Raw genomic sequence first — 14,911 nt, 5'->3', positions numbered from 1 at the left:
CAGCAGTGGATGGAAATGAAATAATAGACATTGTGAATAAATGTAAATATAAAACATCTACCAATTTAAATGAAATTGATATGGTGGTGGTAAAACAGGTCATTGAATGGATTGTAGAACCATTAACATACATCTGTAACTTATCATTTCAAACCGGTAAATTTCCCAATCAAATGAAAATAGCTAAGGTTGTGCCGCTGTATAAGACTGGGGATAGACACCACTTCACAAATTATAGACCTGTTTCTTTGCTTCCACAATTTTCCAAATTATTAGAAAGTTATTCAATAATAGATTAGACAAATTCATAAATAAACATAAATTACTTACTGATAGTCAATATGGATTCAGAGCACATAGTTCAACATCACTTGCATTAATAGAATCAGTTGAGGAGATTACAAACGCCATAGACCACAAATTACATTCAGTTGGAATATTTATAGACCTTAAAAAGGCTTTTGATACAATTAATCATGACATATTAATCAATAAACTTGAACAGTATGGGATTAGGGGGTTGGTGTTGCACTGGGTGAGAAGCTACTTAAGTAACAGAAAACAGTTTGTGAAGTTGGGGGAATATACATCATCATGCTTGGACAATGCTTGTGGCGTCCCACAGGGGTCAGTATTGGGTCCAAAACTGTTTCTAATTTATATAAATGATATTGTCAATGTTTCCAAAATATTAAAATTAGTATTATTTGCAGATGACACAAGCATTTTTTGTTCAGGGGGGGATTTGCAGGAGTTACTGAGAAGGATCAGTATAGAAATGGGAAAATTGAAAATATGGTTTGACAGAAACAAATTATCATTAAACTTAAGTAAAACAAAATACATGTTATTTGGCTATTGTAATACAGACATACAGGTTCAGTTACAAGTCGAGGGGGTAGATATTGAAAGGGTACATGAAAATAAGTTTCTGGGGGTGATAATAGATGATAAGATAAACTGGAAGACTCATATAAAACATATACAAAGTAAACTGTCAAGAAGCATTTCAGTTCTAAACAAAGCAAAACATATTCTGGACCACAACTCACTCCGCATTCTTTACTGCTCACTGGTTTTACCATATTTACAGTACTGTGCAGAGGTATGGGGTAATACTTATAAAGGTACAACACAATCACTATCAGTAATGCAGAAAAGAGCTATAAGAATTATTCATAATACTGGCTATAGAGATCATACAAATCCACTATTTTTACAATCCAAATTCTTAAAATTCACAGACTTGGTTCATTTTCAAACAGTACAAATTGTGTATAAAGCAATAAACAATTTACTTCCAGCAAATATTAAAAATATGTTTTTTAACAGATCAGGGGATTACAGTCTGAGGGGGAAATTTAATTTAAAGCATCAGTGGGCACGAACAACATTAAAAGGTTTCTGTATTTCTGTCTGTGGGGTGAGGATGTGGAACAGATTGGGAGTGGGGCTCAAGCAATGTCCAAGCATGAACCAGTTCAAACAGCAGTACAAAAATATGGTTTTTGCTGGGTATAGGGAGGAGGAAGGGTAATGAGGGTTAGGGTGTTTTTGTTTTTTGCTTCGGCTTGTAAATATATAGTATTTTGTATGTAAGTAGGTATGTGTAGGTGTATATTTATGTTTGTGTATATATATGTGTATATATGTATATGTGTATATATGTGTATGTATATGTGTATGTATGTTGATGTGTGTATGTATATATATATGTATATGTATATATGTATATATATATATTGATATCGGTTTAGGTGTGTAGGAATCTATGTGTATGTGGCAAAGGGTATTACTGGTTGTGGGGAAGAAGGGGTAGGGATAAATAAGCTGATGCTTCACCCTACCCCTTTTTGGACATGTTGGGTACACAGTAGGAACTTTTTTGTTGTTGTCTTTACTGATCTATCTTGTAATTGTTGTTGTATCAAATGTTCGAAATAAACAGTTTTCATTCATTCATTCATTCATTCATTCATTCATTCATTCAAATGGAGTTCAGATTATAATGGATATATCTGAGATCTGTTTGACTTTATTTTGCAAAGTGTGTTTATAAAGCCTTCAATCTTTACTAAAGAACTCAGTTACATTTGTAAATATGAATGAATTTGACTTTAGGTTCGTTTCATATATATATATATATATATATATATATATATATATATATATATATATATATATATATATATATATATATATATATATATATATATACATATATATATATATATGTATATATATATATATATATATATATATATATGTATATTTGTGTGTGTTTCAACTGAACAGTATGGCGTCACAGCATGACCCACTTACCTTACCAATATGGCTGCCAATCTCGTGCTGGCTCGCTTGCGGTTCCTCGGGTCCCTTTCTTAAAAAAAAAAAAAAAAAAAGGTTTAGTGCTCTTACGTCATCACGTCGTATCATAGCAACAGCGCCACATCGTGTTTGGATCAAGGAGCTGCAGGAGACGTTAGTTGAAGGAAAGCTGGTCTTAAATTCAGTCTGAAATTGTTTTTCTCTGAGAAACAGAAAGCTTTATTTCCGGTAAGAACCATTTTTGTATGTTTTTATTTATTCATTTTTAGCTAACTGCTTTTTAAGCTAACACCACTTGTCAGTTAATCTTTAAAGTTCAGAAAACACAAAATATCTTGACTTCACTTTGTCCAGATCATGGTTTTGTTGAAGTAATAAATGTTTTTAAAGCAGTTTATTGTAGATCTACATGCTAAAGTCTGTGACAAACTGTTTTTTTTTTAACATGTGGACAATGTTGCCAGGCAGCTGCTTCTGAAAATACATTCATTCTGTGATTCGAGAGATTCCCAGAAATCAATCTGTTTATTTTATGATGCAAACCAAATCTCTGTCTGATTCTGTAAAATCAAGTCATCTAGCAAAGATTTTATTCACACTGTGACAGATGTCAGACAAATTCTACCACTGGAGAAATTCACAAAGGCCCAGGATTACAGCTATATTTGAAAGACAAAAAACTCTTAAGCAGCATGAAAATGCCTTCATCACAGACACACCACCACTTTAATTAAAGTGATAAAATGATCATTTCTGTAATTGCTTTTAATAATAAATAAAGAAACATTTTTGTTCACTGTTTTTTTAATTTCTGATATATGCAATTAATTTAGATTAATTAATTGCAATGCTTGTAATTGATTACAATAATTTTAAAATTATATAAATACCTGTGTAACTAATGATGCTGCTGTTAAGTCAGTGTTTGTGGAAATCATTTCACAGAATTAACTTTTATGCTGATGATAGCTGGGGGAGCTTATTATGTTATGTTCATGTTTTACATCGAACTGACCCACTGACAAATATCAACCCTAAATATGTTGAAACACTGTCTTTGTCTTTTTCAGCCTCCACAAACGACTGATCATCACAAGTTCCATGATGAGTTTCAGAAACTCTGCCAAAGACCATGCCTCCTCAGGCAGGAAGCGCCGAAACATGTAACTAATATTATTCATTTATTTGCTGTTGTTTCCTTTTTATTTATTTAACTTTGTCGGATCTTGATCAAAGTAAGCAGCCTGTATTTAAGCCAACTGGGTTTGTTGGCCATTGTATTGACTGGATGATGCGTTTAACTGTTAGCTGACTCAGTAACTAAATAAAACAACAAATATGTGAAGAGAATAAAGTTGTATGACATCAGCTTTAGCAAGAACTGACTGCAGTGCCCCAACCGAAGAGCTAAAGTCAACCGATGTGCTCGTTTCTTGTGCAGTCTCATCATATTCCTGGAACATATTTATGGTCAGAATGCCCTCAATCACTGGCAGGTCTTTTTTCTTCAAAGTTCAACTGCAGACACAGTGATAACCATGTCCACACAAAAGGAGGTGGGGAGAACTTGTGACTGGAGACTGAAGCAAATTCATGTCAGTTCTTATAAATTTGTTAAGAATCTCCCCATCAGATTCTAAATATGAGGATATTGATCAGTTTGTTGAACTCTGAGCAGAGACTTTAGTGTTTCTCAGTGACCATTCTGTGAGTGTTTTAATATTTGGATTTTCTGTGTTTGTTTCTTTTATTGATGTTCAGTGTCGACTCTTTAAAATGTGGAAAGTTTTCTTGATTTTTGTGTTTCAGTGATAAATAACCATGAAGCCTCCCGGTCATAAATTATTTCTTTGTTTTTGTCTGTTTCAGTGCAAACAGTGAAGCTGAGAAAATCCTGGAACCGCTCGGACCCTTTGAACCAGTACGGAACCAAACCCAGTCCCACCGCACCTTTTATCCTGCACCACTGCTTATTTGTTAGAATTAGAAGTTGAATATTTGTTTGTTATGAAGTGAACATTCATGTGTTCTCTTTCAGAAACTGACTGACGACATGACAGAGGAGGAAAAACTCGAAGCTGTTGTGTCTTATTCCTGCTACGGTTCCGCACAGTGAGTTACTTCTGTCAAGATTTCATGTCTCGTCCTTCATCCACAGCTGTGTGTCAGAACTCTGTCCCTGCTTTTTCACTTTCACACATCCTGTATATTCATCCTTTCATCTCAGCACCACCCTGGTGGACTAAACTTTAATTTAGTCTGAGTCTCGTGTCATATGTTCTTAGTTTTAGTCATATTTAATGATTCACATATGTTTTTATTCTGTTAGAAAACTGAATGTAATTTAGTCTCATTTCAATTGAGTCATTTTAGCGTTTTTGATCAAAAACACATGAGATTATTTCTGATTTCCATTTCAGTCAACACAGTGTTTCACACATCTGAAATACTGAATGTTATCATGACCTGACAAAACACACTTGTTGAATTATTGAAGGTTTGTGGTGTTCTTCCCTCATTTTAAATCCACAAGGCTTCCTGTCAAATACAATTAGAGCAGCGATCATCCTTGACCCAAAATCCATCAGTATACCAAACGGCAAATGTCAGCTCTCCGCGGTTTTGCCGTGATCAAAGCTGTACACACGCACACACACAGAGGCCACTTGGCTCTTATAATATAGATATGATGCACAGTTCATATTTCATCATTATTATTTTATATTTAATGTAATTTGTTATATATCAACATATATATTGTTATATGTCATTTGGGAGGTGATGATCTAAAGCCAGCCAGACCGGAAAATCATTAAGGACCCTTGGGTAAGGTTCTTAATCGCTTGTTGCTCCCGGTGTGTCGTGACCGCCTTGCATGACAACACCCTGACACCGGTGTTTGAGTGCGTTTGTGTGAATGGGTGAATGTGAGGCATCATTGTAAAAGCACTTTGAGCTTCTGATGTAGATGGAAAAGCGCTATATAAATGCAGTCCATTTTCCATATTAGTCATAATGTTAAAAACAAATTCATATTGGATGGATGTAGCATTTGCTGCTGTGTTCAAACATCTACCCACAGTAACTTTAATGTGAGCCTCAGAGAGCTGATCGGTTACTTTAACACTGTAACAGTGTAATTGTAAACTAACACACAGTAATTTTAATGTGAGCCTTCATAGAGCTGATCGGTTACTTTAACACTGTAACTGTAAACTAACACACAGCAACTTTAATCTGAGCCTCAGACAGCTGATCAGACATTTTAACATTATGAGTGTTAACGTAAACCCTTATTTCTTTGTTTGTCATTGGTGTTGGATTGATTTACTCTGCAGCATGTTTATTATTCATTTATTTATTTATTTATTTATTATTGACAAGTCGTGTCGTTTTCATTTCAGTTCTTATTTAATTTAAAAGTCTTGTCTTTTATCGTCAACAATAACGCTTGTTAACTTCATCTTTGTCATGAAAAAAAAAATGGTCGTTGACAAAGATATTTCGTCTCGTCTGACAAAATTAACACAATTTTGCTCTTTTCTTCACCTCCATAGTTTCCAGTTGGTCGATCATCATCTTCCAGACACCTACGTGTGTTTTCGTTGTGGGCACGGCGGTCACCACATCAGGGACTGTCCCACCCATCAGGTAAGAACAGAGTCAGTGTCTCTCACACAAATTCATCCTCAACTCCACCAAATGTGCAAGTTGTTTATCAGAGAAAAATCAGAAATTTCCAACAATATTCCACAGTAATTGTCATGCTGTTGTCATTCTGATAAGTGGCTCCAAAGTGCTGCTGTGGAGCGGCTCATCCAATAAACACACCGTAGATCGATGTTTCACACGTTCATGCTGAGCATTGAAGCCACGCCCTCTTTGTGTTCTCTTGGAGCAGGATGAAAGTTTTCAGCCACTGAAGAGGATGAAGAGGAGCTCAGGCATCCCTCGTTCCTTCATGATGGAGGTGGATGATCCCAGCGTGGAAGGAGCCATGGTGACCATCACGGGGGAACTCGTGGTTTCCGCCATACATGCGTGAGTGACAACAAAAGAGTCACGATGTGTGTTTGTGTGTGCAAATCACTGTTTCTTCTGTTTGATGGAAAACTTCTTGGAGCTGAAAGAATTTGTCAAACAACATCAAAACAATCACTGTCTGTTTTGTTAATTGATGAATTATTTATTCAGAAATAATTCAAAACGGTTAAATGTTCCTTCATGTGAACGTTTGTTCATTTGTGTTTGATTTGAACTGGTTGGAGCAGATTGAATCAGTTCACACTGAGGACAGACAGATTTAAACTTTAAAGCCCCTTTCACACTGGTGTAGTCGTAGAGCGAGTTGAGCAGCTCTGCGCCTACTTTTAGCAGCTCTATGTCGAGCTTTTGTTCCCTACGCAGCAGTATGTTGAGGGCTACACATGTAGGACGGAAGAAAAACGTGTAATTTTCTTCGGTGTAGAGCACTGGACACATAAAATACGCAGTTTTAAGCAGGTCTGTGCAGCACAGCATTACTGCATGCAAGTCTGTGCAATGCCGCGCTCCTGTACACATCCAAAAACTGAGTGCATGCATCCAGACTGAATCAGCTGGAGAACAGGATCACACAGCCCACAGTGCCTCTGTGTGCTCAGAACAGGGAATTGAACCTGAACTCATAAATCCAGAAACAGCAGTCTCTCTCTCTACCTGAATAAATGCTGAGTCTTTAAAACAAAAGCGCTGTTGCTGTGATCATCAGATGTCCTGATCGATAAGGTCTGATCAAATCAGCGGACCTGATCGGAGCAACTGGAGCTTTAAAAGTTTAACGAGTCACAGCGCTTCATTCACGGCAGCCTTTACCACAGCCAGACTAAGCAACATCTGTACACAATGAAAATTATCCACCAAGTCAAAAAAAAAAAGTTAACTGACTCCGTTTCTGAGCTGTACCACACCGTGTAGTAGAGAACAAACAAAGCGAACTTTCACAGAGGCAAAAAATAGCAGCTTTGGCTACATACATGGCAGTAATTCAGCTGCAAAAACCTTATGATACAGTCACTGTTTTCCAAGACCAGTGATGTGTTCTGCACAGCCGGCAGGAGTGAACTGGGTTTAAATAGCGGCAAGGTACATGCGACTGTGTGCACACATTAAAAAGCGAACACACGCAGCTGCAAGCATATCCAGGACACAGAAAAAGGCTGAGTACGCGCGCATTTCAGGCGTACTTAAATGAAACACAACGCCGCAATACGCAGCTCTACAAATACGCCAGTGTGAAAGGGGCATAAAGCAGCAACAGAATGTCTTCAAGGGGCTTTAATGTGCTCCTTTATCTGCTTTTTGGAGACAATCTTTGGCCCAAATGTTTTTCAGCAGTCAGTAGTTCTGCTCTGATTCTGATTAATGTGCCGGTATGCAGGCTGCCGAAACCAATTGCCCCTGGTGGGATGAATAAAGTTGTCTAAGTCTAAGTCTAAGTCTAAGTCACAAACACACAGACAGAAATCGTTGAGGTCGTCACATCAAATGTCACATGTTCGTTCATCATCACCTTCAGTAAAACCATCATTTGATGCTGTGAAAGTGGCTCTGATGACGAGTGTGTGTGTGTGTGTGTGTGTGTGTCTGCAGTGAGGCGTACCGCTGTAAGAAGAAGGAGAGGCCCCCGTTCCTTCCACAGGATCCGCCCACCCCCAAAAAGAAGGACGAGCCGATACCTGAGGTCGTCTGTTGTCCCATCTGTCATGAGCTGCTCCGAGAGGCTGTGATCACTCCGTGCTGTGGAAACAGCTTCTGTGACCAATGTAAGTGTGTGCAGCACAACACACACACACACACACACACACACACACCAACAAGGCTTCAATCCAAACACCAAAACAATCACTGTGTGGATCCACAAGGTCATTAGTTTGTTTCAAAACATTTGATTTGATTTTGTCTGCGCTTATCAGTGTTGTCTCCAACAATGTCATGGGGTCATGACCTTTTGGCTTTGGCCCTTTGACCTTGACATTTCAAAAGGTATGTTATTCTCAAGAAAATTCAAGTCACTTTAAAGTCATTTCATGGTCATAAACAATAAAATGCATTAAGTTTATGACATTTTGAACAAACAGTCCACCACTTGTGTTTTGGTAAATATCGTCACTTGTTCACTTTTGATTCAAGTGTGGACGTCATGTTGCCTGTTGCATGTTGGTCACATGATTCCTGCTGGAATAAATTTTATTCTGATCAGTCTCCAACTCTGCATGTAGTTTGCAGGATTTGCGACTTCACCTTGATTACAAGCAAATTTCTGCACAGTTGCCAAGATTGAAGTTTGAATTCAGCATATGTATCATCTGAAGTTAATCACCAGGAGACTCACTGATCAACCGTTTGTATGCATAGATTTGTGTGTAAACCATGCATGCTAACATTTCTATGCAAAGTGTGGATTTTACCAACCTGTATTAGTGTTGTGAGTAAATATACACACAGCTCTGACAGTGTACACGCACAGCATCTCGTGGTAGAACGGGGAAACTGCAACTAAAAGCACCGCCATCATCACAGTATGAAACCTCGTCCACGTATGTCCTTTATTTCCTCAATTGGGACAGAATTAGTAATGATGTCGTTAGAAACAGACCACTCAGCAACAAGCATCTCGATCTCCGCCTGTCACGACAAGACCCAAATCAAATAGTTTCCATCCAGCAAAAAATGGGCCCAAGTTATTTTTGCTGCTCCGATTTCATTAGGAGAGATTTTTTTGGAATTAAGACAGCAGCATGGTGACATCACAGGAGTACAGAGGATTCTGGGAGAATTGTAACAATAAATCATTGTCGACTCATTCTGTTAACTGGACAGTTTCACGCTGGTTCTTGTGGTGAATCTGTTCAGGCTAAAGCTTGTTCAGCTTACTGTATGTCCATAAGTGCACTGATATCTATGTTATGCTGCGTTTACACATAACCACGGCACGTCACGAATGCCATGAAGTATACATTCTTGGCCGCTGATCACGAATGTGATGATTCGGGGCAGAGGCGTCAGGTGTCCTCAAGAACTGCTGCAACCTGTTACCACATATTACGATTAATGGCACGTGTTGCTTGAGAATTATCAGGAACATTACCCATGGTCAAGAATAATGTTCCGCGTTGTTGCGTGCTGTCACGCTTAACAGCGCATCGTTAAGTTCTGTGACGTTGTGAATGAGGCGAATTGTCTCCACACACACACACACACACACACACACCCATATTCATCCATCAGCTGCTGAACAATTCAGATCACTCCAGTTTTTCCTCAACAGCCACAGCAGAAGAACTTTGTGATTGCATGCTTTGTTGGGCTCTGTGCCATGGAGTGGCACAGAGAGGAGGAGGAGACGGAGAGAGCCACGTGTGGCTTCACGTGGCTCTCGTCTCGCTCGTTTTCCCACACATCAGGCACACGCAGCAGGTGGAACACCTGCAGGGGCACGCTGAGGAGCATTTGAACAAGACTTTTAACTGACTCGGCATCACTGTCCTCCTTCAGCATACTGCAGCAATGAAATTGAATGCAGTGCAGCAGGGTTTAATTGTGCGCACGTCAGAGAAGAATACTGTCATGGTCTATTAAGGATCACCACTAAAGACGGGTCAGCACGCTCAGCTGCGACCTCCATGACATGAGGCGAAATAATGGTGGTGCGTGACATTCGTGGAAGATTTTTTGACAGCTAAACATGCTTCATGAAAATCACGAATATCACACACCAACACGTGGTATTAAGAAACATATTCAGATGCGTTAAGTCACATTAAGAATGTCAGGAATGTGCCAAGAATAACACAAATATGACATTCGTAACGCATCTTGCCTATGTGTAAACGCACCTTTAAGAAACAACATGTCACCATGAATGGATGGTTGGGTTAAAATCTGCTGGGGGACTCACTGTCACCACCTAGTGCTGCTACATCTCACTGCTGTGACCACAAACAAGCACCTCGATCTCTGTCTCATGAAAGTTGATTTCCTTCACTTTCTTTGCTGTTATTCCAGTGAACAACACAAAGTTTTCTTTGTGGAAATTACTTTCATAATGTACCATGTTAATGTTGTCTGTTTTTTGCATGAACCTCTGTCTCTGTGTGATCTGTTTGTTTTTTTTAACCCCTTTATTTGTGTTTTGGTCGTGAGGTTTTGTGTCTTGATTCCAGCACTGGAGCTCAAACACACACACACAACATATGATGTCATCATCATTTTCTGCTGAGTCATTGTTAATGTCACCAAACAAAAAACAGTTTGCATGAAAATAATGGAGCAGTAAAAGCTGCTGACGTCATGTGTGATGTGAAAATCAGCACATTGATGTGTGTTTCTGCAGACACTTTGATGGAACTTTCTTTTTTCTCCTTTGCAGGTATCAGTGACGTTCTTTTGGATTCGGAGCAGCAGGAGTGTCCAGTCTGTCACACGTCGGTCTCTCCCGTTGCTGTGGTGCCCAACGTGTGCGTGCGAAAGGTGAGTGTTAAATGTATCCACAGGCGCTTTCTGGCTGCGTTTACATGATGCTTTTAATGTGATTCTGACTCTGAAATCAGACTTTGGATTTCCCACAGTCACATCTGTTCTCTGTGTGCACGCGTATTAGTGTGATTTGATCTCATTTGGGATGTTTTTATTTCACATGATGTGAAAACAAAAAGAAGTTTACATTCTCAAGAATTAAAAGTGCTGTTTAGTAAAAATGTCCTTTGAATTTGTGTGAATTTTGTCTGAAAATACGTCCATGTGTTTGAGTCAAACATCAACATCTGATGTTTAACATTAATGATCTTAATTTATCTTGAATAAATGATAATGAGATGCAGGACTTTGCTGAATTGAGCTGCTCAGTCACACTGACAGAGATTCCAGTTTGTCAGCGTGCACACTGAGTCCCTTCATGCAACCTGAGCAGATCAGATGTAGTGTGGTGGAACCAGCGGCTGTCAGCGCTTTTTACCGCACCTGATTGTTCATGTGAAGCTTCATGTGTCTGATCAGTGTTTCAGCTTCGTTATAGAAATGCACTGACACGTTTCTCTTTGTGTCCTTCTGTCTCCTCACAGCTCGTGGACAGTTACATCAACAGCACGGGATATTTCAAATGCCACACCTCCACGAACCATCTCTGAACCATCAAAAAGAAAAAAAAAAATCTATATTTTTACAATTGTTTTTATATAAATAATATATGAATAAAATGTACATAAAAAGTACTTTTATAACTTTATTATGATGTGTTTCACTGTTGTTTTCAAATACATTTTAAGAAATAAATTAAAATGTGTTTGTTTTTCATCTGATTCAAATACATTCAGCTGCTCAGTGATTTTTTTCTCTTTTTTAAACATAATGCCACAGTGACCTTTGACCAGGGTTTAGATATTAGAATGACATCAGTAAAAAAATAAACAATTCTTAAAGAATGACCTTTAAACTCAGTGAAGACTCATCTGTACAACATGATGTAAATTAAATAAAAATATCAAAGCTAAAATGATGGATTGTATAAGTAATCACATGCTTTATTGTAAAAAAGAAAATCTTCACTTTGGCAGCCAGTTTTCTTCAGACAAGTGGGGATGGATACAAGAACCTTTCCAAGTCACTGAATGTGTCCTGAACTTCATTTCCATCAGTCATTCAGAAATACAAAGCGTTTTACTGGTAATTCTGTGTTAAGTAGGTAGTTCACAAAAACTGTCTGGAGATGAGTGAGGAAAGACACCCAGACAACCCTGAAGAAGTTCTGGGCTTCTGTTGCTGCGACTGGAAAAATTGTGCACAGTGCAAGGTTGCATTTTGCATCAGCTCCAGAGAAGGATTTTCATCCAACAGATCAAATTTGGGCTCACAGTTCCCATGTGCCTTCTGCCAAAGTATAGCTGAACTTTCAAGTCTTCTTTTGTTTCAAGAAAATCCTCAAAACTGCTTCATCATGACATATAACTAGTGGTGCAAAATGCAAGTTTATTTCTCTCAGCTGTGTTGTGATGCAGAAAACCATCATCATCCAGAGTAAGTCTCCCTCAGTCACATAACAGTCTGGTTTGCACACGAAATGATGGTAGCATCTGGTAGCGTCAGGGTTTGTCACCAGACACCAAAAATTCAGTCACAACACACTGATCCTCTCTTTGGACCAGACAGATCTCTTCAGGAGGGACGGGCTGATGTTCTGATTTAGTCACTGCATACTGGGTCAACAGAACCGTGGACCAGGTGATGTTGGCGTCCTGCACCTCCACAGACTGTACTGTAGCTCGCACTGATCCAGATGATAAAGTTCTTCTCTTCACTGCTTCATTATTGTCTCAATATCAGCAGGCAATTGCGAAAAGACTTCCAGTGTCCATGGTCTCTCTGCCTGGACGCTCCTTACAAAAGTGATGTGAAAATCTACCAGTTTGTTTTAACAGTACACAAGTGAGATGATTATTGTCCATGTTCATGCTGCAAGAAGAGCCAATCAGATAATCGACATTTTTCACACATCGGTTGCTTAAGAGTGAAGAATTCTTATTTCCCAGAATGAAAGTTGGAGTTTTACCAAGAAGATACAATGGTTATGTTTACATGCTGTTAATATTTGGGATAAGGTCAATATTCCGGTTTCTGAATCATTAGGAATAACCCGTTTACATGCTTAAGTAGACAGAGAGACATGGTCATTGGTATCATTTGGAATATCCCCATTTAAACAGTGACGCACATCTTCCACCGGTGCTTGATTTGGTCTGGCATTCGTGCAAATCCTGCTTCGCATAACTTTTTGGCCACCTTCTTGTAAATGTCGCTATCTTGGTACTTTCTACCATCAATAAAAGACATTATATTCATGTCTTTCACGATACTAATGAAGATTCCTCCTCGCTCCAAAAGTGTGGTGCAGTGCTGCCGTGTCTGGATTTCCCCGTGCTTGTTGACCTCTGCTTCTGTGGTGTTCGGTGGGTTGTGCACGCCGCATACAAGTAGTTGCCGTACTCAAAAGACCAAAATTCCTTGCGGATAGGACATGCGCAGAACACAAAATAATGTTCCATTCTATGGGGATATCCCGATGCGCATTTATATGACCTGATATTCAGGTTAGAAAAGGAGTAACCCAGGGGTCACATTCGGATTTTTAAAAACTGGAATATGAGCGTATTCGGGTTTTTGCAGGTGTTTACATGGCCGTGCGCAACCGGGTTATTGCTGATATTCCGGTTATGAAAGTGTTATTGGCTGCATGTAAACGTAATCACTGCCACTTTATTTTTTGAGTGAACTGCTGAAAAAAGTTATGATCTATGCTATAGCAGTGAACTGTAAAGTTCTGTTAAAAAAAAAGTGAACGTTGCTTCAAATGTACTAGAAGGCGGCTTGTTGGGTCAATATTTTAGTACAAATTTTCAGTTTCATTTGTTAAAGTACCTTGTGGGTCCAGGACCATACTGTGTTTGCTGACATTCTTCAACTTTTCTGACAAACTTAGAAATTGGTCAGAAACACAACAGAGTGAAGCGGGTCACAATCTTTAATGAAAATTCATTACAATCTAATGCTGAATCCTGGTTTCAGCATCCAGATGTACTTACACGGCTGGACACGGTTTTCTAATAGTGATGTTGCCAAGGAGATTGACCATGTCCTTGTGGAAAGATGGTGGACAATTCTGAAGAACTGTCGGGTCAACAGAAGTGCCTAGTTTGTGAATTCTTTACTGTTTCAAAAATGCAACCCAGACAAAGAGTAACAATTTTTTTTTAGAATGGCAGAGATGAATTTGGAAATGTACAACCCTGTGATAGTTGCCACTGAAGGAGGAAGAATTCAGCCAGAGCAGAGGAAATGTAACCATCCCCAAACCAGAAGATAGAAATTGACAAGATCCCTGAAACCAGAGCAGGACCAGGAGCCGATAGGAATACTAAAAACACAAGAAAAACAGTTAGTTCACCCAGAAAAAAAATGTAAAGAATGAACACAAGGAATACTGAGGCCATGTACAAGGAAAATAAAACCGAGTTTCTGGTGTCTGAGTGTAGGAAGAGGGCGGGAATATAAGCAGGTGATGATGATTGCAGACAGGTGGACCTAATCAGCTCTGTGGCACACCTGGAAGAAACAGGAAGGGAGGGGGAGCAGAGACAGCAAGGAAACACAACAGACATGGGAGGTGGACTCTCTAACCAGAAGTCTAAAACCCCCGGGCTCTGGTATTGTGGCCAGAGAATCCTTTTAGCTGTTGGGGAGTGAGGTTTACAAACTACAGGTCAACCCTGTTAACTTGTGTTCATGTAAGTCATGTTTCAGCTTTGTGGTTCCTGAAACTTCCGATAACTGTATAATAGTCCATTTTGATTTGACCTTTTTTGGGAGAGATCAGCAGTGCCGATGATTCTGGATGATGATTTCTTCATCTGGAGTGGGTTCAGGATCTTTTTCTTCCTCGTCAGGCTGCTGCACATCAGGGATGAGGGTTTCATCAATGCGGACAAGTCTTCTGTGAACTCTGACCTTGAGTTCTTTCTATAAACTTTCTACTGCATTCAAATCAGATGAC

General features: G+C 39.0%; 1 protein-coding gene across 1 annotated transcript; it reads left to right on the top strand.

Annotated features, from left to right (window-relative positions):
• The first annotated feature begins 5,367 nt into the window (after positions 1 to 5,367).
• Positions 5,368 to 10,918, top strand: LOC117513436 (E3 ubiquitin-protein ligase RBBP6-like). The gene is made up of 5 exons (XM_034173619.1): positions 5,368 to 5,420; positions 5,886 to 5,979; positions 6,230 to 6,369; positions 7,960 to 8,132; positions 10,739 to 10,918. The coding sequence occupies exons 1-5, from the start codon at positions 5,368 to 5,370 to the stop codon at positions 10,885 to 10,887; spliced, it is 609 nt and encodes a 202-aa protein (XP_034029510.1). The 3' UTR covers positions 10,888 to 10,918.
• The last annotated feature ends 3,993 nt before the right edge of the window (positions 10,919 to 14,911 follow it).

This window comes from Thalassophryne amazonica, chromosome 7, assembly GCF_902500255.1.
Source record: "Thalassophryne amazonica chromosome 7, fThaAma1.1, whole genome shotgun sequence".
Lineage (NCBI taxonomy): Eukaryota > Metazoa > Chordata > Actinopteri > Batrachoidiformes > Batrachoididae > Thalassophryne > Thalassophryne amazonica.
This window is presented reverse-complemented; position numbering and strand designations above follow the sequence as displayed.

Bases quoted from the DNA above. Each gene is read 5' to 3' on its own strand.
- LOC117513436 (XM_034173619.1), top strand. From the start codon at position 5,368: ATGGATGTAGCATTTGCTGCTGTGTTCAAACATCTACCCACAGTAACT. The intron at 5,980-6,229 runs GTAAGAACAGAG...CTCTTGGAGCAG, and splicing joins GGGACTGTCCCACCCATCAG to GATGAAAGTTTTCAGCCACT. The intron at 8,133-10,738 runs GTAAGTGTGTGC...TCTCCTTTGCAG, and splicing joins AAACAGCTTCTGTGACCAAT to GTATCAGTGACGTTCTTTTG.